The 23810-nt window shown below is 36.9% G+C and overlaps 1 protein-coding gene across 7 annotated transcripts in view; it reads right to left on the bottom strand.

Annotated features, from left to right (window-relative positions):
- Positions 1 to 23810, bottom strand: part of LOC580842 (titin homolog) — a 110025-nt gene that overhangs the window by 28607 nt on the left and 57608 nt on the right. For 5 of the 7 annotated variants that reach the window (XM_031000128.1, XM_031000133.1, XM_031000131.1 and 2 more), the window contains 15 exons: positions 23467 to 23589; positions 22136 to 22216; positions 20244 to 20321; positions 19415 to 19492; positions 16621 to 16770; positions 15748 to 15840; positions 15074 to 15420; positions 14486 to 14586; positions 13308 to 13462; positions 6488 to 6562; positions 6016 to 6102; positions 3917 to 4009; positions 1747 to 1815; positions 1076 to 1219; positions 123 to 239 (listed from right to left, as the gene is read on the bottom strand). In XM_031000128.1, the coding sequence (XP_030855988.1) occupies positions 123 to 239; positions 1076 to 1219; positions 1747 to 1815; positions 3917 to 4009; positions 6016 to 6102; positions 6488 to 6562; positions 13308 to 13462; positions 14486 to 14586; positions 15074 to 15420; positions 15748 to 15840; positions 16621 to 16770; positions 19415 to 19492; positions 20244 to 20321; positions 22136 to 22216; positions 23467 to 23589 (1791 nt within the window). The remainder of the gene's footprint in view (positions 1 to 122; positions 240 to 1075; positions 1220 to 1746; positions 1816 to 3916; positions 4010 to 6015; positions 6103 to 6487; positions 6563 to 13307; positions 13463 to 14485; positions 14587 to 15073; positions 15421 to 15747; positions 15841 to 16620; positions 16771 to 19414; positions 19493 to 20243; positions 20322 to 22135; positions 22217 to 23466; positions 23590 to 23810) is intronic. The other 2 variants (XM_031000129.1, XM_031000130.1) reach the window with 2 other exon arrangements.

The following is a 23810-nucleotide window of genomic DNA, read 5'->3' as shown; positions in this document are numbered from 1 at the left end:
GTCTCAGAATACCAAATTACATTTTGGGATAAAATAATGATTGATGAATGTCTACTGTAATCAGTCTAAGAATATTTCACTAGATGTCTTCATATTTTTTCGTCTCTCTTGGAAAATCCTACCTTTGGCCGATTTTTTTTCATTGCTGACTCTGCCTTTTCTTCACAATCTTTGTCCTTCCCTTCTGTTTTTCCCCAAGATGTTGTCCTTGTTGGTTGAAATGGGTTTTCATGGAAAAGCTGGAGCTCGTGAGAGATTGATCAGAGAAGAGCAATAATAAATACATAAATAACTGTAATGGGCACGCAAGAAGGAAGAGATTGAGCTAAAAATGAAAGATAAACTCCGAGATAAAAAGTTGTCTTAGAATACCAATTCCATTTTAAAGATAAAATAATGATTGATGAATGTCTACTGTAATCAGTCTAAGAATATTTCATTAGAATTCTTCACATTTTTTTCTTTCTCCCTCTTCCTCTGCTCATCAATATCTGGCATAAGTGTATATAGGCACCTAGCATGAATTAGCCAAGGTTACATCTGTTCACATGTTGTTAAAAAGCTGTTTGTGCTTGTTTTAAAGGAATCGTTTAAAAATGATAAATCTGAGATGCATGGCCCTACGTGTAATCAGTGTCTGTGATATGGTGTAATATTGAAGCCCTAAAAAAATTGCACTTCAAATATGATCATGAAGTGCCTCAAAACAGTAAAAATCTTTGAGTGACTGGATTTACCATACTCATTTTCCCCAATAGACTGTAGTGTTATAAAAACCGTTAGGAAAACACAAAATTTGATTTCGATTTCTAATCATAAATATCTTGATAATTAGACAGGCGATTGGCTTGTAAAAGTCATGGGGTTTCTGACTGACCTAAAGGAAAGCAGCATGAGCTAAATAAAGGATTTTGTTTCAAGATCTGAGATAAAGATACCCAATCCCTTTAACTAATTCGGACTAAACCTTGGTGAAGTCTTGCAATATATAGATACATATATAGTATCTTGTTCTCAGACTTCTCTGACTACATGTGTCATCAAAATGAAATGAACAAAAATTAGAAAATCCTACCTTTGGCTGATTTGTTTTCATTGCTGACTCCGCCTCCTCTTCAACATCTGTGTCCTCCCCTTCTGGTTTTTCCCAAGATGTTGTCTTTGTTGGCTGCAATGCGTAGTCATGGTGAAACTGGAGCTCGTGAGATACATATTTCCTCTGAGAGATTGATCAGAAAACAGCGATTAAAAAAACATTTTGAAATGCAATCTTGGTGCAGATTCAAGTATACCTTAAGCAACTTCTAGAAGATAACTAATTTCAACCATCTAATGAATATATTAATAATAATGATGATGGTGCTGGGGTGGTGGTGGCAGTGATGTTAATAATAATATTAATGACAACAACAACAACAACACAATAATAATAATATTTAGCTCAATGGTAAATAGCAGTCAGCTTGAAAGAAGAAAATCTTCAATCCTGGTTTGATATCGGTAGTACAGCAATACACTTATGATACGAGTGATTTATCACTATTTCACCTCTTTTCTTCTATAAAGCCTTTAAAAAAGAGGTTCCCTTCGCTACTTATTGATATTTATTTACCCCTCTCCTCTCTTAATACATCAAAAGAAAGACAAAAACAAAAGCTCGCAAGACTTTAAGCAAAGAGGGCGGCATGCAAAGAGAAGGAAGGGGGGTTGCCCCCCCCCCCCCCTCCCCATCCAATGTGTACTTACCAATTTTGGATTTGGGATCTTGGATGTATCATATAATATGGTTTGGCAGGGAGCTATGTATTTCCTCTTCTATAAGGAAAAGCACAGAAATGATGTCATAAATTCAGGAATTATCTATTTCATGTAGGGTCTGAGAGAGACATGACCTTTTATGACAACAATTGCCCTTGCTTGAAATTAGAAAAAAAACTATTGAAACCCTGAAAAAAGAAAGAACATAAAGAGGATAAAATCCTGGTGCATTTCAAATAAAATTAATTTCTAAATACAATACATGCCTAACTTGGATTCCTCTATATTGAGTTTAGGTCCTACTATTAAGTTTATCAAGTAAAACATGAAAAAGTTTGAATATTCATGCATGGATTGTTTATTTAATTGTGCCTGAAAAAAGATGTTTTGGATAGATCTAGCCCCAATTATTTGCTGAGTAATGGTTTTGCCTTTTCAGTTTCCTGTGTGCATTTGTATACATGTAACATGATTGGCATGATATTTTTAGAGAGCAAGTTGGCACAAGATTAGAATGCTTTTAAACCAATCACCAGCAAGATGACAGTGTGAATCCCAAGTATTTGTAATCATGGATCAAATGGATTCAGTTAAATCAAATGTCAATTTGATTCTTGCAACTTTGTCAATTACCCTATCTCCTAAATTTACAGAAAGGAAAAATGGTTACAAAATTCTATATTATGCTATATTATTCATTACTTGTCAAATGTTTATGCTTTGTATAACCACCCATCTACCAATTGCAGCAGAGGCCCACAATGTGCCAGTCAGCATAATCATAGCAAGTCGGGGAACTATGGGAAGCAACAAATCCTTGGTTGAAAATAGACACTGTTAAAGATTGAGAAATCAATCTTAACCTATTTCACTGCAAATGTCTATACATTCCCCTTTTTGCTTTTTACTTTTTCCACACGATTTGATGCTCACTGTCACAAGTATAGGAAATTAAAACATGATTTTTGTTTGTTATGAAATGCATTAGTAATGCATGAATTTGTTTAATGAATGCTGCTAACGAAATTATATTATGTTCCAGAATACTCTAATACCAGACCTGAAGTTTGAATGTTGGATTTGTCATTTGATGACTGCTGTTAGTAAAAAATAGAAATAACAAAATAATATTTTTCATGTAGGTCACTCCGCTCGAATAAAAAAGGAATGCTTGTGCGTATTTAAGATGACATCTAGTGACTGTGCGTCTCTTGCTGTTTTGATCAGGTTTGTTGCTTATTTCTCTATTTCATCAGCATATTGTAGACCTGTCTTACAAATAATTCACATTTTGAAGCTCTTGCATTTAATAGTGATATGCACTAAACTTATAATGAGCAGGATAATGAACTTGACAAGTCTAATTCATTATCCAATTCTGATTTAAAGTGTGTGCAGTGCATATATACAGAGCTGCCAACCCCAAAATAAAAATCTTATCTTTGATCGATATGTACTTTCTTTTTGTTTGACTGTGTTCGTCGACGTTTTGAAGAATTATGCACGAGTACATTTTACAAACATTTTGTTAAGTAATATGCAAGGGTCCATCATGAATGAACGATCAATGAATCAATGAGCGGTATGTATATGTATTTGTATGGACCATTGGTTGAATATGCATGATTTCGTAATGACTAGTGTGTTCAATGAACCAATGAACATCCCCAAATTGCCGGTATGAGATGTGAATTTGCCATTGAAAATGGCACACACACATAACATACACAAGTAAATTTTAATTTTTTTATTATTGTTTTTTGTTTTGGGGAAATATCATATTTTATTAAGCAAAAATCGCACTGTTGTATTTGCTTGTCTAAACCACCTGTGACCAAATTTTTTAGTGACAGTGGCAAAGACTGTGTTTTGGAAACCAGTCTTTATTGGCTGCAAACTTATTTCTTTACAATGGGATTGAGGGTTGCAAAGTTATTTGTGACAAGAAAGTCTTGCAGGTAGACTATAAAATATGATCTCAAATGACCTTTGACATTAGCATGTGACCCTTGAAAACATCATAGCGTGAAAGTCATGTTGCGCATTATTATGAATGTGCTTTCCAATATACGACTTTATAAAGTATAATCCAATATACAATAATTGAAAATCTAACCACTCTAAATCTTAAATTTCCTAGACAAGGTGAGAATCATACCTCATTTTCTGTCTGCTTCTGTTTCTTCCTTTTGTCTTTCTGGAGTCCCTTCATTTGTTTCTTGATTCTCTTTCCTATTGATGGACCTGTATTCTTTAATGATGATACCATTGAGAATGTTGAAAGTTATAGATACCTAGGTACAGAAATCGACAATAAGCTGTCTTGGGAAGACAAGTCAAAGCGCACCCTAACTAAATGCAACCAGCGTTTGTATTTTTCCTAGAAATTTAAAGTACTTTCATGTGAACAATATAATTCTGTTTCTCTTTTACCAGTCGAAAATTCAGAGTACTATTACATTTGATTCCATCATCTGGTTTAATAATGCAAGGCAAAGTGACAAACAAAAGCTGAGAATGGTTGTAAAACAAGCCAACAAAATAATGAACCATACTGTTGACCTAGATGAAGTCTGTAAGGAAAGAGTAGTATCTAAGGCCCTGTCCATTATGTCTGATCTAACCCATCCCCTTGATGACCAGTTCATACACCTGAGAAGCGGACAAAGATTGAGATCTGTTAAAGCAAGAACTAGTCGCCGCATTAATTCATTCATTCCACTTTCCATAAGAGTTGTTAATGAAACCCAGTAAACAGAAGAGAATGTGAAAACCATGCAAAATACCCTCATTAACATGTTACACAAATATATATATTGTTTCAGTATACTTACTTTACTGTTGTACCCCTACTGTTATACCATATCAAGAAATATTTTTTAACACAAAATACCTACTTCAGATTAGAGCATATAAAAATAATAGAAAATGAAGGGTATGTAAGAAGAAAGAGAGAAGAAGAAGAAGACGAAGAAGAAAGAGTATTTAAATGTATATCATGATCATGTATATTATATCAAATGTATACTAAAACAGGGCCCTATGAATGTCAATTATATGTTGTTCCTATGTTCATATGTTGAAGCAAGATTGTTCATGTGCATATAAACAATTATCCTATATGGACACAATAAAGAAATGAAATGAAATGAAAAATATCTTTTTCTTTCTTCAGTCTCTTTATTGTGGGACGAACCTGGGTTAATAGTCATGTTGATAGATATGGCTGATTAAAAAAAAAAAAAAAATCCCTTTCATAACAAAGCTAGGATTTCACACACTGGAATTAATGTCGTTTGGTTCTATTCTTACTTATCGTGAAAATTGTAACAAAAGCATGAAGTCACACTGTCTACATGAAGTTGATGTCTGCATATAAAACTAATTCCAATTAAGGTTAGGCGTTCCCCAGCTACATTAGGCCTTGTGACAACATCTTCTTCTTCTTCTTCTTCCTTTTGAGTACAGACCTCTTTACAGAGTATTATCATACTATACTGGGGGTGTGTGCAGGTGGACCACTACACCGGGGTTGCCCCTACTCTTATACGAATAGTGCAGTGGGTTCTTAACGTGCAAAGGTAGCGACTTTTGTCGACACGGGGCCTCCATTTAACGTCCTATCCGAGGGATGGAGTGTTTTCCACTTGACATAACCTGCATCTATGAACAAGGGAAGGGGCACGTTAACACACATCGCAGGCTTCAGTCATCCGCCTGGGTGGGAGTCGAACCCGGGATCTTTGGTTAGACAGACGGATGCGTTACCGACTGAGCCAACTCGCCTCCTTACGAGCCGACTCGCCTCCTACATGTATTACATATGCTGAAGTCTTATTTCTACGACTACAGGGAACTGTATCACTGTAACCCTCATGTCTCTCCTCCCAGGATAACTTGAATGGGGATGTGGAGGCGAACCACTACACCGGGGTTTACCCTTACTCTTATACAAATAGTGCACTTGTTCTTAACGTGCAAAGGTGGTATCTCTCCATTTAACACTGTATCCAAAGGACGTGGTGTTTCCCGATCATAGATTATATTCTACTCAGTTCCGTCAAGATCTACTAATGTGAGGTTATCAATTATTCCTATGGTACAGGGAGACAGAAATAATTCCAATCATCCATGGCGTCTGAATACTAAACATGCAACGAATTAACATATAAAACACTTTATACATGATGAAATTTCCATTTTTCTTTTGCATCGTGCTCATATCACCTTCTCATATGTTTCCTATTTGTTAATTACCTGCAATGGTACCTTTATGCTATCCGCACACACTCTTCGGCTACATTTTTGTTTCTGTCTACCAAGTCCTCCAAACTTTATCTTGTCCTGAAGGAAAAAAAGAGAACCAAAAATAACTCAAATCTGAAAAGGATTGTGGCTCACAATATATATCACTATCATCTACCTAGATTCTGCCTATCCTTACTAACAGTGGCCCAAAAAGAAAACTTGGCAACATAAATATGATAGATAGAGGTACAATGTACCTTCCCCCAAAAAATAAAATAAAAAATAAATAACACTCTAGGTTTAAGAGTACTGCAGAGCACACAATAAAACAATTGTTTTAGTTTAAGCCTCGGTCACAAATGACATTACGAACTGCTATGAACGCCGTACGAAATGATTTTCAGACAATGGAAAAACGGGGAGATTCGTACAAACCTTTGTGACCGTAGCATAACATAACACACACATTCAACCGTCTTACCTTGCATTTCATGCACCGTCCACAATCCTCTTTTCTTCTGCATGCAGCGCATCTTTTACAGGTTATGATCATTCGCTAAAATTGAAGAGATAACATACTTATAAGCATACAGCAAAACATATTCTATTTACTAATATTGATACAAATAATGTAACAACAACGGTCAAGCTTACTTCTATGAATACCTGAATAAAAATACCATATATATAAAAACAGCTTGTTTTCTATGGTGTCTCTTATCGATTCATGTATTAGAAGAACTTGTACATAAAGATCATCTGGCTAAAAGTTCTAGATTTTCAGATTTTGCAGGAGGTAATTTGCATGACACTGCAAATGAGTTGAACAGATTCTATGCCCGTTTTGATACTAAAAGTTTTAATGATGAGAAAGCTAGTCGATGTACAGAGTTGAGGAATGAAGACTCTCCCCCAACTTGTTGTGAGCTAACAGATGTGAAATATTTCAAGAGAACCAATCCTAGAAAAGCAATGGGACCCTATAACATTTGTGGAAAATTGTTAAAAGTTTGTGCGTGGCAACTAGCAATGCCATTTCACACTCTTTTTCAGGAATCTCTCGATCAAAACTATGTGCCCAATTACTGGAAGTCAGCTGTTGTTATCCCAGCAGCCAAATCACCTCAAGCTTCCCAGCCAAATGATTTCAGACCAATAGCCCTCACTTCACTGGTTATGAAAAGTTTTGAAAGGGTTGAACTGCAATTCGTATTTCCTAGTGTGTTAAAGGATATTGATGTTACCGGTATGCAATTTGCATACCAACCAAAGAAATGTGTAAACGATGCTATACTTTCACTTATACATTTTGTCTCACAATGCACTGATAAAGCTGGTTTCTACATGTATGTACGGATTTCATTCACAGATTTTTCTGCCGCTTTTAACACGATACAAAACCACATGTTGGTTCATAAGCTGAAACAAATGAACATTACATCTTCTTTAATTTTGTGGATACAAAATTTCTTGTCAAATCGTACACAAAGGGTAAAAGTACAAAATGAGTTGTCGGATCTGATCACAGTAAATTCTGGGTCTCCACAGGGATGTGTGCTATTGGCACCTTTGTTAATTATTTATACGAATGACTGTTTAGCTACAAAAGACGGCGTTAAGCTTGTGGAATATGCCGATGATACAACGATAGTGGGTCTCATAAGTAAAGATGAAGTCAATTATTGATACGTGGTTAACAAGTTTGAAGAGTGGTGCAACCAAAATTTTCTTCAACTTAATGCTTCCAAAACAAAAGAAATGATTTTTGATTTCAGAACTTCCACACGTTCAGTTTTATTGCCTAGATCATAACAGAAGAAAATATAGAAATTGTTGAGCCATACAAGTATCTATTGACAACAAATTATCATGGGCTGATCAGTGTAAGTCCGTTCTTTCAAAGGCTCAACAAAGGATGTATTTTTAAAGAAGACTTAAATCGTTTCATGTAGATAGGACCATTCTTACTTTGTTCTACAAATCCATTATAGAAAGTGTTGTGTTATTTAGTTGTATTGTCTGGTATGGAAGGTGTAGAAAGAAAGAATTTAGCAAGCTCCAGAGAATCACCAAACAAGCAGGGAAGATCACGAGTGAAATTCAAAATCTAAATGAAGCATGATTCCAAAATAATTCTAGAGGTAAACAAATTATGAAAAACAAAAATCATCCACTCTTTCCATATGTTTTTATGCGTTCTGGTAAACGACTTCGTTCAATGAACCGTCGCACTCAACGTTTTCTTTCGTTCCTTTCTCGATCCGCAAATACAATCAAAATGCTCAATATCAATCACCTGACTTTTAAGTTCAACTTTATTTCTGTAATTTAATTTTTGTAACCTTTCCGGGCAATCCCGTTCACTCAAAAAGTTTTAAATAATTTGCTTATTTTGTTTTATAATAACGTAAGAAAATTTCTGTATAACAATATTCTGAAGAATTTCTATGTCAAGGTATATGATATATTGTGTATGTAAACTTATTTTGATTCTTTGTCATTTGTAAAATGTGAGCAAAACAAATTTCCAATATTGGACAATAAATTGAAATTGAATTTTCTCAAGTCCTTTGTCCAAGTATCTCATTATACTCATCATGAATTATGTAATAAATATTACAAGGGTATAAACAAAAATATACCAGGCCTGAGTCATTATTGAGGTAAACGTTCAAACCCGGGTTTCGGCGTGATGGTCAGGGACCGGGCTGGGAAACCGTTTTATTATGTCACAAATCCTTTGGTTCCAAATTTATCATTTATGTATTTATTATATTATTCATTTGTTTGTATTGTTGTTCACTCGTTTAAATCATTCATTTATCACTTTCCGAATTTTCTAAAAATAGAATTGTATGCAGAAATAAACAATATAAGACTTTCAAACATATACATTCTCGAAAATAATATCGCTATTGATATTCATTTGTCTCGCAATGTGGTCAATAAGGAATCTAAAAGATCACAACGTTTCGTGCGCTATCTGCAACACTTCGTCAGGTGATAAAAACTAATGTAAGCAAGGGTCTTTTATACTTTACGGGAGGACCGGCGGGGCGGTCTATAATTCGATCGATAATTGGAACAATAACGCACAATGCCTATTGGTCGACGCACACAGTGATCGACCAATCACCAGGCTGCTGGTTCGGCCGCTGGTTCGGCTAATGCACCAGGCCTATTGGCCGACGCATACGGTGCTCAACCAATCAATGGGCCGCTGGGTCGGCCCGTCTGCTGAATGGAATCGACCGGTGTTGACTGGCAGGACGGTGAGTGTCATGGCGGCGTATCGTTTGCATCCAAAATTCGGGGATATCAATCCCGTTGTCTCTGTTGAAATTATTATGATTGAGACGGATATTGATAGCTTCTTTTACCCTCCGTGTATACCAATGCCGTTCCTGGGAAAGGCACTGAACCCCGTCCCAGTCTGGTTGATGCTGGTTATCCCAAGCATGTTCGGCTACTGCTGAGTTGTCAGTTCGGCGGAGCCTGACGTCCCTCTTATGGTCAGTGATTCTTTCTTTTATCGGACGGGCAGTTTCACCGATGTAGGATCTATCACATCCTTTACAAGGGATGTTGTACACAATGCCGTCCCCAGAGCTGCCAACATTTGATTTGGGTAATCAGGGAGATTTCTGAGAGAGCAGCATCGAACGACTTCATTGTTGGCGGGAACCAAGAATGGCCTTTTAGTGCCCCTGGTGGGGGGGGGGGGGGGGGGCAGGGGGCAGGCCCCCAAAAGCTCTTGGTTTTAAGCCTCTTTGAAACCCTTTTAGAACACATTTTTTCAATGATTTCTCAAAATGGAAGGCTTTGATATGGCACATTTTATTTGCATACAATTGATAACATATGAACTTCACATCATATTTCAGACTATGAACTCCTGTTACCTCTATTGTGAAATGGGGGATGTACTTGTGGAAGGCAAGGACTGGGGTGTGCTTGAGGGTTTTCCTTGAAGTGACTGGTAGGTTGCTTGCTTGAGTTTGCTAAGGAGGTCCTTGCTATACTCCCTTTGGTAGCATGGGACATCTGTGTTGGCAATTTTCTCTGTTAGGAGTGCTTGAAGTGTTTTCAAATTCATTGATCCCCTGAAATCAGTTTTGTTCTTCCTAACAATGCTAAAAACTCTTTCACATGAAGCATTGGAATGTGGTATCACAAGCAAAGATTTCATCACTTTGCTCAGAAGTGTGTATTTCTTTGAGCCATTGCCATCCTCCATCTTTGAAATTGCAGACCATTTCTTGTCTATTCTCAAGTTTTTGTTCAGGATCTCTGGTTCCCCTGAAAAGTCTTCAACCTGGTATTGTGCAAATTCCAGCTCAAGCTTGTCCAGGTCTCCATTCTCTGATTGTCTGTTCAAAATGCAAGGGTACTTTTCAACAAAGTATTGCACAGATGAAAATGACACATCTCTTCTGGAACTGACATCAATCACTTCAGCCTCCTTAAGGAACTTAACATCTAGTGGCCAGGTTTTCAAGGCATAGTCACATGCTGATTCATAATACTTCCTCACCGACAAGTAGAAGTATGTCAAATCAGCATCTGTATAGAGGGGTAGACTATTTCTCGATTTTACAAATCTAAGAACTGTTCATACTAACCTGAAAAAGCTCTGTATTCCTTTTGTATTGCCCCTTGCTTTCGCGGTTTGCTTGTGTTTGTCAGATGTGATGTGGCGAAATACATCATTTCTTCCCCCACTCTTGATGGAGATATCTGCGCCGCAAACTGTACAAAATGCGTAGTATTCGCCTTTCGTAGATTTCCCAACACAAGGCCATTCCAAGTGGTAGTCATCTTTATATTTCTGATAATATTTCGACTTCGACATTGTCCTGGATGATATTTTAATACTCAAACAGAGAGCAAAATACAGCCTTGTTTTGGACAAAGTTGACTTACGCCTTCGGAAGATGCAAGTTATATCGATGCGTTCCCAACGGCAAAGGAGATCAGAAAAAAAAGTCGGCTTCAAAATCCACTCTGCAGTAACACTGCCATGTTGGTATCAAATGATAATCCACTTAAAAATCACATCGCAAAAGTCCCCAAATCAATCCAAAAACTGATGTTGAAATGTGCAGTTTTTTGGGCCGATCGCAGCAGACAAAGTCTGCTTGTTGTATCAGTGCAACTTCTGGCTGCTCTGACGCGACCGATCGGAAACCGGCACCAACGTACCGGGACGCTACGGGGGCCGGCGAGGAAGCCGCCCGGCAGAGCAAGCAGGCGAATTGCTATCACACAAACACCACTCACATTATCACATGTTCCCAATGGTTTGTTAGATTAGCCCGCCAGTCGTTCGGCGTAACTCTCATTTATTACGCTGTTAAATAAAGTACGATATCACGGTAAATTTATATTCGACGACTGGATAACAGGAAAATTCATATTACAGAATTGCCGTGTGTTTGTATACGTACGTACGAACTCAACATGCTAGTCTTGTGAAACAGTCGTTTATGAAAATAATACAACTTAAAATCTGGAAATCCGGGAGATTTTTGCATGGGGTCGGGAAAACGGGATATTGGGTCAAAATCCGGGAGTCTCCCGCAGGATCCGGGAGACTTGGCAGCTCTGCGTCCCGTCTATGTGGGGGAATTGGATCCTTGGGGCGTGTAAGTTGTTGACGTAGGGTGGTATCTGATCTGAAAACCATTCGAATGCCATGGCTCTCTAGGCGGCGCTTGAGTTGTTGGGAGACCCCATCAATGTACGGCAAGACTGTAAATGTCTTGTATACCTTCTGATCCCTGGGTTCCGACGATCTATTCTTGGTATTGTGTATAAAACGGCGTGGGTAACCGTTGAGACTCAGGGCACTGTGAACACGGGTCTGTCTTTGCATGGCTGTTGTGGACTTGTCACAATGCGTGAAGCTCTGTCAAATAGACATTTCACTAGACCTCTCTTCACCGATATGGGATGGTGAGAGTCAAACGCTATGTACTGTTCTGTGTGGGTAGGCTTCCTATAGACTGAGGTGGAGAGCCTATGGTTGTCGTGTCTATGAACTAGAGTGTCTAAGAATGCAATCTTCCCTTCACACTCTATCTCTGATGTGAACTGGATGGTTGGTTCAAGGCTATTCATGTGTTTAAGCAGCTTATCTGTTTCAGAGATGGGAACTAAGATGAAGGTGTCATCTACGTATCTCTTCCAAACACGAGGCAATGCAGGAGAGGGGACATGTGTCCAATGTTTCTTCTTCGAAACCCTCCATGTATAGGTTGGCCATGACAGCTGAGACTGGACTGCCCATGGCTGCCCCTTCTGTCTGTTCATAGTATGAACCTTTATACAGAAAATATGTGGATCGTAGAACAAACTCGAGGAGTTGAGTGAGTTGTTCCGGTGAGAGTGCGGTACGGGTAGACAAATTGCTGTCTGATTGTAAGCGTTGCAATGTAGCATTGCATACACCCTCAATCGGTACATTGGTGAAGAGTGAAACTACGTCAAACTAAACCATGCGTTCTTGAGTACCGATGGTTTGCTCTGCTATGAACTCTGCAAAACCACTCAAATTGGGAATCGTATATTCAGTCAAACTGGATCGAATTATAGACCGCTCCGCCGGTCCTCCCTTGAAGTATAAAAGACCCTTGCTTACATTAGTTTTTATCACCTGACGAAGTGTTGCAGATAGCGCACGAAACGTCGTGATCTTTTAGATTCCTTATTGACCACATTGCGAGACAAACGAATATCACTAGCGATATCATTTTTGATACTACATCCGCAATGAGTAATATATTTAGCATTATAAACATTTTCTATTATATTTTTTATCAATGAAATCCTGCTCAGTGATTGGTCAACATAGCATCATGTGACCAAACATAACATTGCTATGATGGAACTGTGACGTCATCCACAGTATAGTGCACTATACCATGGCACTATACCATGGATGACATCATATATATATATATATATATGCGATCGATCAAGATCAATGTACTATCGGTCGCGGTCGTGCGTCTGCGCTGCTCTCACTGCACTCTACACTACTTCAGTGACAGTAAACATCATTATTATCATTATTTTTATGAAGGTCAGTTTGAAAAATATATCATGCTCTATTTCAAGCCCCTAGTGATATTATGGATTCCTCGGCGTCAGAAATAGCCGTATTTTCTTTTCTTCCTCAAGAAATAGTGCTATTCCTGCCACCTCGATCCATAATTTCAACTAGAGCCTCTCAGTGCATGGTATATTTGTTTACTATTTCTACAAAACAATAAGAGACAAATCAATGTTCATATTTTTACCCTCCTCCTTCTTGGCTTCCTTTCCTTTTGATGTTTCTCGATGTTTGGTCCCTCTTCTGCCTCTTCAGATTCCTTGCTTATGTTTCCCAACATAGATTCAGTGCCTGGATTTGTAAGTTTCTCTTTATAGAAAACCGTAAGAGTTGGGTTTTTTTCTAAAAAAACAAAAAAGAATGAAATTTTGATCAACTAACTCTTGCTGTCCACTCAGGCAGGAGGAAAACCCTGTAGTGACCATAATGGCAGATAAATGAGATATTATGTAAAAGAGTTTCTATTTCTGAAGCTAACATTGAAATCAATTTGAATTTGGTACAGTAAAATCTGCTCCAGCAACCACCAGTATAGAAAGACCACCATTTGTGTTACCCTTGTGGAGGTAGTAAATGAAACCCGTACATGAGGATCACCTGCCTAGAGAGACCTCTTTTTTGCGTCTCACTTGGGCAGTCTTTTCATGTGATTTTTCATTGTGCGTAGTGCATAGTAGAAAGAAATCAATACAGTTCCTGTTTAGTTCTGTAAAAATTAGTGAGCCTAGGGTGTGTTTAGAGGAATAACAAAGACTTGTATTAAAGGTAAAGACCAGTTTTGGAAACGCCCCCCTCTCAAAAAATGAAATGGAAGCTCTTATTACCACTCATGTGAAAGAAATTGTTTTGACTCATACATAATGATAACAATTTTGCAGGGGAAACCGCCTACTACTAATTGATATATTTGGTAAATTAGTTTATCTCTTGGAACCAAATAGATAATATGCATGTGTCATGCATGTGTGCGTAGTCCCATATACATCTTTTTGTGTACAGTGCTTGTAACTTTCCGAAGACTGGGCCAAATTACTTATCATTTTGATGATTCCAGAACCTTGCAGTACACACCAATACTTATATGCTAGATGATCAACCTTTTCTGATCATGTGCAATTCCATATGTCTCGTACAAGATATGATATTTATCCATATATTTCATCCATGAATGAAAAGTTTCTTGATTTAAGTCTCTGACTAATGGTGGTGATACCAGAAAGCACCATTATTGTATGGTCAGAGATTTTAGATTTATTGATAGAATATGTCATACAGGACACATTGCACAGACTAACCCAAGTTCATGTTCATGACCTGGATCAATTCAAACATTGCTATAGATCTACGTATGGAGTGAATACAAACCTCTGCAGGGTGGGCAGGCATACTTTAGAATGAACTTGGCTGCAAGTGGCTCCACACCTACACATTTCCCATGATACATTTTGGCACAATAGTCACATGATCTAGGAGAGGGAAAAATGTAAAAGCTGTAATCAGCTGGACTGGGTAGAGTATATTGTAGTCATCACTATTATTGAGAAATGTACAGATAATACACATTGGGCATCAAAGGGATCAATGAAAAAGCTCCAGTTTATCCCAACACCTACCAAATTCCTAAATTGAACAATAGAACCTAACCTTAAACCTAACCTACACTCAATTGCAACCCAAAACCTGTGGTATTTTCTCGCCAAGTTACAAACTAGATAACTATCCAAGATCATTTGCATAGCCCTACCATAGTTTGGATTAGCCAAACTATCAGGGAGAGTGACAATATTGACATTAATCATTTTCATAATTTCATCATACTCTGTAACATATAAATAATAATATGGTTATTTATATAGCGCCGGTATCCGTCAGGTTCTGACGCTCATGGCGCTTTACACATGATATTAAAATACATCAAACACCAGACTTGACCTAAAAGCCATGAAAACTTACATGATAAACTGAGAATAGTCAGTACTCTTGCACAGACAAAAGACAAAAGGGGTATTTCCATCATCTTCAGATGACTCGCTCTCTTCAGACTCGCTCTCTTCCTTGCCCTTGCTCATCTTATCCATCATATTAACCAGAGTAGTAACCTTGGCACGTCTTTCTGGCAAAACGGCATAGCCGGATGGTGAAGGCGACCGAGTCTCTCGTCGTGGTGATTGCACAGGGGATATAGGTGGTGAAGATGATGATGATGAAGAGGAGGAGGAGGAGGAGGAAGAAGATGAGGAGGAGAGGTACAATGAGGATCTATCACCATCATCAACATTGCCATTATAATGATAATCATCCTGCAAAAGAGAAAGGAACAGAAATATCCATTCAGTCCAAGCTGAAATACAAGAAAGAAATGTATAATGCGAAATGGCATCTGGGAACACCCCCTTGTAATGAAGCAAAGATTACAATATATGTGTCATTTGGATTCCCAAACCCTAATCATAATCCTAACCCCAATTTTGTCTAAGTATTATGCAATTTTAACAAAAACTATTCTAGTCCTGTCCAGTAGTGACATAACAATTTAATCTATATCAATATCAATTTGATAAAATACATAATCAATATCTTGATTGAGCAACATAACACTCGATAATAATCATAACTTTCATTTTTACCTCTGAGCCTGAAGATGCAGACATTACTGTCCACGATTCTGCATCCATGATGAATTCGTTTCTCGCAGAAGTACTCTCTGAATGCTCCATATCCTATCAACAAAACAAAAGATACTAGTAATATGTATTATTGTCTATATAAGGCTTCCAAGTGGTACAATAAATAAGTGTATTCAATATCTTTAGCACATTATCTGGATCCAGGAACTTCAACTATCGATATCAAACACACACACCCAAAAAAATTCAAATTTACCAAGGTAAGTCAAATTGTGTTATTTTGCTAGTCAGCCTGATATAGAGAATAATAATATTATATGGCTTTGTTTTTCGTGTGATACAAGAATGTATTGCTCTAGTTTGCTATGACAATATTGGACTCGTCTCAAACTCATTCAATATTGCAAAATATTCTTGTATCACACTTAAAGCCATCCAATATTATATAATTACCGTAGAAAGATAATCTGATCAGATTTTTGGTTATTAGGTCGAAGGTCATAGAAGTACCTTTTTTTGAAGTTCTAGATATTAGCCTTGCTATCGCGATATCTCGAGAACCACTAGAGATATGAGGCTCAAACTTGATGATATCACTAAAGGAAGATATTTGACAGAGTTTGCGGTAATAGGTCACATTCAATTTCTGAAATTACACGTTTTAGCCTTGGTTTGGTGAACCTCAGCATCTATAAAGAATGCTCCTATAGAAGTTGGTACTCTCTTACATTTAATGGTAGTTTTAAATTCTACATAATCTTGTTGCAATATCCAATATATTGATTCATAAAGTATAACCCAATATACCTATGATGTTTGAAAAAGTGTCTCTTCTAAATCTTAAATTTCCTAGAATATACGACAAAATCCTACCTCATTTTCTGTCTGTTTCTCTTTATCTTCTTCGTGGAGTACCTCCATCAGTTTCTTGATTCCCTGTCCTATTTCTTCTTCTGTCTCCAGTTCCTTTGATGAAGGACAAACCGGGGTCAAGGCATAGTCATGTTCAGTCACACTCTGCCTCTGTTGATGAAGAAAATAAAAATGAACAGTAAATAATCCCATATAGCCGTTTGACCCAAAAACACAAATATTCCACCAAAAGCCTTTGAGTGATGATAACATTTATTGACTAGATTGAATTCGACTGCGCGCAGTCGAAAATGATGCCTCCGTCATAGAGCAATTTTACAAACCAAAACAGAAGAAATTTTTCGGATTCAAGTTCAATTGTAATCCATTGACAGGTTCTCAGAATATCGTGATTACAAGCAATTTCTCATATACATGTATATGACTCTTTCATCTTTGACCTCATGACCCTAAAATCTACTCAGTTCATTGGCTCTGCAAGATGTCCTGAGTTAAATAGTAATCCATCTGTCAGTTCTAATGAGAATGCGTTCACAAGCTATTTTTGCCTACATAATGAGCCCATGATCTTTGACCTTTGACCTTATGAACCAAGAATCTACTCAGTTCATTGGCTCTGCAAGTAACATACATGACCTAATTTCGGCAGGAATCCATCAATCGGTTCTTGAGATAACGCGATCACAAGCTGTTATTGCATACATAATGTGTGCTGTGGCCTTTGACCTTTGACCTCATGACCACTAAATCTAATCAGTTCATCGGCTCTGCAAGTAACATACATGACCAAAGTTTGGCAGGAATCCATCAATCGGTTCTTGAGATAACGCGATCACAAGCTGTTTATGCATACATAATGAGCCCTGTGACCTTTGACCTTTAACCTCATGACCCTAAAATCTAATCAGTTCATTGGCTCTGCAAGATACATACATGACCAAAGTTTGGCAGGAATCCATCAATCGGTTCTTCAGATAACGCGATCACGAGCTGTTTTTGTATACCTAATGAGCCCTGTGACCTTTGACCTTTGACCTCGTGACCCCAAAATCTAATCAGTTCATCGGCTCTGCAAGATACATACATGACCAAAGTTTGGCAGGAATCCATCGATCGGTTCTTCAGATAACGCGATCACAAGAACGGGACGTACGTACGTACAGACGTACGTACGTATGTACGTACGGACGGACAACCCGAAAACATAATGCCTCCGGCTACTTCGTAACGGAGGCATAAAAACTAGTGAAAACTTGACAAAGTTAAAATTAGATTGACCTTCGACTATGCAGTCATTTTACAAACCAAAACGGAAGCAATTTTTAACATTCAAGTTTGATTGTAATCCATTAACAGAAATCGTTATCATAAGCTATTTTTATGCCTCCGTTACGAAGTAGCCGGAGGCATTATGTTTTCGGGTTGTCCGTCCGTCCGTCTGTACGTACGTACGTACGTCCCGTTCTCGTTATCGCGTTATCTGAAGAACCGATTGATCGATTCCTGCCAAACTTTGGTCATGTATGTATCTTGCAGAGCCGATGAACTGATAAGATTTTGAGGTCACAAGGTCAAAGGTCAAAGGTCACAGGGCTCATTATGTATGCAAAAACAGCTCATGATCGTGTTATCTGAAGAACCAATTGATGGATTCCTGCCAAACTTTGGTCATTTATGTATCTTGCAGAGCCAATGAACTGATTAGATTTTGGGGTCACGAGGTTAAAGGTCAAAGGTCACAGGGCTCATTATGTATGCAAAAACAGCTCGTGATCGTGTTATCTCAAGAACTAATTGATGGATTGCTGCCAAACTTAAGTCATGTATGTTACTTGCAGAGCCGATGAACTGATTAGATTTTGGGGTCACGAGGTCAAAGGTCAAAGGCCACAGCACACATTATGTATGCAAAAACAGCTTGTGATCGCGTTATCTCAAGAACCGATTGATGGATCGCTGCCAAACTTAGGTCATGTATGTTACTTGCAGAGCCAATGAACTGAGTAGATTCTTGGTTCATAAGGTCAAAGGTCATGTGCTCATTATGTATGCAAAAATAGCTTGTGAACGCATTCTCATTAGAACTGACAGATGGATTACTATTTAACTCAGGACATCTTGCAGAGCCAAAGAACTGAGTAGATTTTAGGGTCATGAGGTCGAAGATCAAAGGGTCATATATGTATATGAGAAATTGCTTGTAATCACGATATTCTGAGAACCTGTTAATGGATTACAATTGAACTTGAATTCGAAAAATTTCTTCTGTTTTGGTTTGCAAAATTGCTCTTTGACGGAGGCATCATTTTCGACTGCGCGCAGTCGAATTCCATCTAGTTTTATATACATGTATGACCCTTTAATCTTTGACCTCATGACCCTAAAATCTATTCAGTTCATTGGCTCTGCAAGATACATACATGTCCTGAGTTTGATAGTAATGGTGTTTTCGCAACGACAAACAATTATTGGGTCTGTGGACATTGCCTCCTTCCCTCTTCTGCCTCTTATGTCATTGAAAGAGTGCATTTATTGGCTCACATATAGAATCATTGAGGCTTGCTTTAACAAAAAAAGACATTAAAATCACCAAGGAAGACTTGTTTGTATTAATCATTGCAGCCTGACCTTCAATAAATGCTAATTCATTCTACATAAAGGAAGAGACATGACAACAATTATCATTGCAGTAATCATTATGGGCAAGGTCTGGCCAGCCAGTTACTGATTATTCATTGACAATTTAAGAAGAAAAGTATGTGAAGGTGTACTGCTGTTGTAAACCTTGACTTACCAATTTGTTGAATGTACGTCTCTTGGATTCCCTTTCCTTCATTTTCTTCTGCCAATTTTCATTCAAATACAATCGGTCCTGCATATTTTAAAGATAGCCAAAATATTGCATTGCAAGCAATGAAACGTTAAAAAGGTAATATAGTCTACTGAATACTGTCATTAGATCTTACTTTACAAAACTTCTTCCTGTTCAACATACAAAGTACAATATCAAATGTATACATAACATGATGAAAATACTTACATTGAAATATCAATAATAAAAAATGGACAACCAACGCACAAAGCGTTTAGAATTTTTTGTATATCTTTTAAAACCAACACAGAGATTTAATCTGTCATTTAATTGATATGGTTTAATTTCTTAACTTCACTTGAAGATGGACTTTAAAGATAAACTTGAGTTCTGGTAAAAAAGGGAAAATGAATTCTCACATAATCAAATGAAACTTACACTGAATGTTCAAACATTACAAATAAATGTCATTTGCCAAACAAGTTTGGTAGAAAATGTATACTGGCTGAGTAATGAGCATAGAAAGATAAGGAAATCAAGGTAAGTAGGCCCAACACCACTTGTGTAGTCCCATATACATCTTTCTGTGTACAGTGCTTGTTACTTTACCAAGACTGGGCCAAATTTATGATGATTTTGATGACTCCAGACCCTTGCAGTACACACCATACTCTCATGCTACATTATCATTTTTCTCTGATCCATTCCACACATTTTCTTTCACAATGCAATCGCATGACCAGAACTCATCTTTATCTTTAAATCACAATTTGAAAAAATAATTGGTTTGTGATTATCTCCTTTTACTTACACCATCTCTCATTCGCAAACACTGTCTTTTGCGGCATTTCTGACGTTTTTTATTAGGTCCACCATATTGTGGCTTGTCCTGCGGAAAGAAAAATCATAAAATGTAAACTGATTCCTTCAAAGCAGACAGTGTATTACTAGTTTTATTCTTTAATTAGCCCCCAAACTGTTCTATTACATCTCCTATATGCCTTCGCCCTAAATTAAGTATAGGAAATGGATGCAATTATTTGACATATCACAATGAATACAAAAGCCTATCTCTTGAAGTTCTTGAGATATTGCAATAGCAAGGCTAAAACCTGCAATTTCAGAAATTGACCTCTGTGACCTTTCCTAGTTACTCCAAAATTTATTTGGATTGTCTTCCTATAGTGATACATACTACCAACATAACTGGAAATGTATATGTTGACCTCTGTGACCTTTAACCTAGTTACTCCAAAATTTAATCAGATTGTCTTCATATGGTGATGCATACAGTACTATCATCAAGTTTGAGCCTCATATCTCTAGTGGTTCTAGAGATTTTGCAATAACAAGGCTAATAGCTGGAATTTGTTATAATAGCTGTTGAATTATATGTAATGTCAAATAATTTTGTAGGTGTAATTATAGGTGCATTAATTGGTTTACTTTCTCATAAATATTTTTTGTCATTTGCTTATCTATTTTGTTATTTATTGTTGTATTAATGTTGTTTATATATTCAAATTAGTTATGTAAAGTGCATAGAGAAATTTACAATTTATTATGCGCTTCATAAATATTCTCTATTATTATTATTATTTCAGAGGTTGAAATGAATAAGTAAAAATACTTGAAAAAGCAGCTTATGGAATGCACTTCAAGGAAGGGGGAGGTGCGTATTTGTAACAATTTGAAAAAAATAAACCCCAAAAATAACTTTCATTTGTATAAAGATATATGTACATGTGTAAATGACCAACCAAAATAAAAATTACCAATCAAGTTATAACCATACAAATGGTAAAAACAGTACATACGATCAACAGATTCAATTGTAGTCTCATTATAAATACAAACAATTCTAAAATTCCAAAATAAAGATGTACTCTTTCAAGCTTAAAGGTACTGCAAAGTTTTGGGCAAGTTTTGAAAATTGGATGGATAGTAATTCTTTACAATTTTGATATATTTGGATGCCTGTGTACATGTATTATAAGCACTAGAAAATTTAGCTCGTAAAACGCTTCTGCTTTCAAGGAATTGAATAATCAAAAATTTACTGGTGCTCCCAGTAAATTTCAAATATTTCAAATAGCGCCTAAGGTCATTCCATGGTACATGTAGCTGGGACCATGAAAAATTCAGAATATGCAGTTCTGATATATAATTTCCAAAAAGGATTAGAAAATCGGTCGATTGTATACAAGAAACATTGTTTTAAAGCTAAGGTTAATCAGTCTTGAGAGGGGGCTATACAACATACAGAGTTTATTATTCACAATATCATCACTTTAGACTTGATTTCAAATGTGACAATGATCATTGAATAATGTAACATCGCATATGCTCCCAATATGCTCATTGGAACCAAATTCATGACCCCACACCACAACTTTGTATTGCCTTTACCGTAAGTGCTTTATTTGGGGTAGGAATGGAGTGGGGTGGGGGGTGATAAGAAGTACATTAGGAATCTTCCCAAAAGAAACATTTTATGCTTACCGGTAAGTAACCTTTATGTTAAAATAATGAAATAGTAATCAGGTTGTAACATGAATTAATTGGAACAGTTCCAAAAGCTAGGAGTCAGTATAATTTAAGATTTCGCTACAACAATATACGGCTCCTTCAAAGTAAAATCAATAATATTGCATCACAATACCACTATACTCACTATTTACAATGTTAATTTCTCAGTCTTACCAAGCAAAAATCACACTTCCTACAATCAGTTTTCCTTCGGCACGCTTCACATTTGTCTTGTTCACATTTCCTCGAAGATCGCTGGAAATATTTAAAAAAAAAAAATAAATATTTGCTTAGCAGACATCAACTACACGATTTCAATTTTTTTCTTACATAAAGAAATATCTCAGTCCTCTTGATTTTGGTAATTTTTTTAAAATCTGAATTGAACCGAATTGTTTTGAAAAATGAAATCTAAATCAGCGTTATTAATGAGTTTTACCCAATTTTTTACTTGCTGATAATGGCCCGGTCAAACCACAATGAGCTTTCTCATAGGAGGAAACCTCAGTGTAGCTGTCGACCTGCACCCCCCCTCCCCTAATCAGTTATACTGGAAGGAGAGACCCAAGGATTACAGTAATTAGATTTGCTTTTTGCCTCCCAGGTACAGGTGATGCCAAATACTTCAATAATAATAATAATAATAATTTGACGATATCGTTGAGGTCTGTTCTAAGAAAACTGCTTGCTGAGTGACCCAAGTGACATGATAGAATTGCTCTCAATTACATCTGGTAGCGATTTATTGCTCTGGAGAATATTTGCATCATTCAAGTCTGACCAGCCCTTCAATGCAATTATTTGCTGGGACAGATCATACTTGCAAACACACACAAAATATTACTTCTGGCAACATTTCACAGCAAATTAAATAGTTACAAGCTTTGTTTTTCATATCTCACACAATTTGATAAAGAAAGGAAGGTGCCAAGCATTATCAACAAGGAACATGTATGCATGTCAGCACTCAGGTCATTAATAGTACATGTACTTGGGTTAAATCACTGCTGTGCTTTGAATGCAATTTACGTTTTAGAGCTCTTCTGAATGATTAAACCATCTCTAAAACTATAACAATCAACCAAACAAACTTGTCATCTATTCACAAAAGTGATTCTGACTGTCCGAGATGGCGTTCAAGCGAGGGCACAAAGGAGAATGTGCTTAACAATATCTCTAATAGTGAAGGCTCTCAATTCTGGTAATGGGTTTGGACAAAGTGTTTTACCTAAATCGTGCCTATCACCCCAGGTGCATTAAATGGGTAACTGGCAACGGTGGGGTAATAATATTTGCAGGGCCCTCAGGAAAATCTGTATCGATACTGATGAGGTTATAATGGGTAATACAATACTTCATATTCATCATCATTACAAAAATTAGCAACATCAGTATATGACTTGTTTGGCATATCCTTGGTAGCTAGTATTTTGATTTATTTACATTGAAATTTCAATTTAAACCAAATCTCTGATCATGATTATATGTTAGATCTTAATTCTTACTTGTTGAATAACTTTTGTTGAAGTTGAAGGAAGCGTCTGGAAACTAGAAGAAGTTGAACTACTGACAGTGACAGGAACTGGTTTGTCCAACACAGATTCTTTCGGTACTGCATATGACGTCAACTGTAGTTGAATAACATTTTGAAGGCAAATTAAACACGCACAGGTATTCCCAGTACACACATTAGATTTCAAATAAACTAAATATGGTGAATTTGGATGAATTTTTTGTCACCATTCACTGACTCTGACACATACATATAAACGTTGATGTGGAGAACTAGTCTGAAATCTGTTGATTATTTTTCTTAATAATTTTGAATGCAACATATTTTGTTCCTTTC

The sequence above is a fragment of the Strongylocentrotus purpuratus genome, unplaced genomic scaffold, assembly GCF_000002235.5.
Source record: "Strongylocentrotus purpuratus isolate Spur 01 unplaced genomic scaffold, Spur_5.0 spur5_scaffold_6, whole genome shotgun sequence".
NCBI lineage: Eukaryota > Metazoa > Echinodermata > Echinoidea > Camarodonta > Strongylocentrotidae > Strongylocentrotus > Strongylocentrotus purpuratus.
Note: the sequence above shows the minus strand (reverse complement) of the source record. Positions and strands in the feature narration are given on the sequence as shown.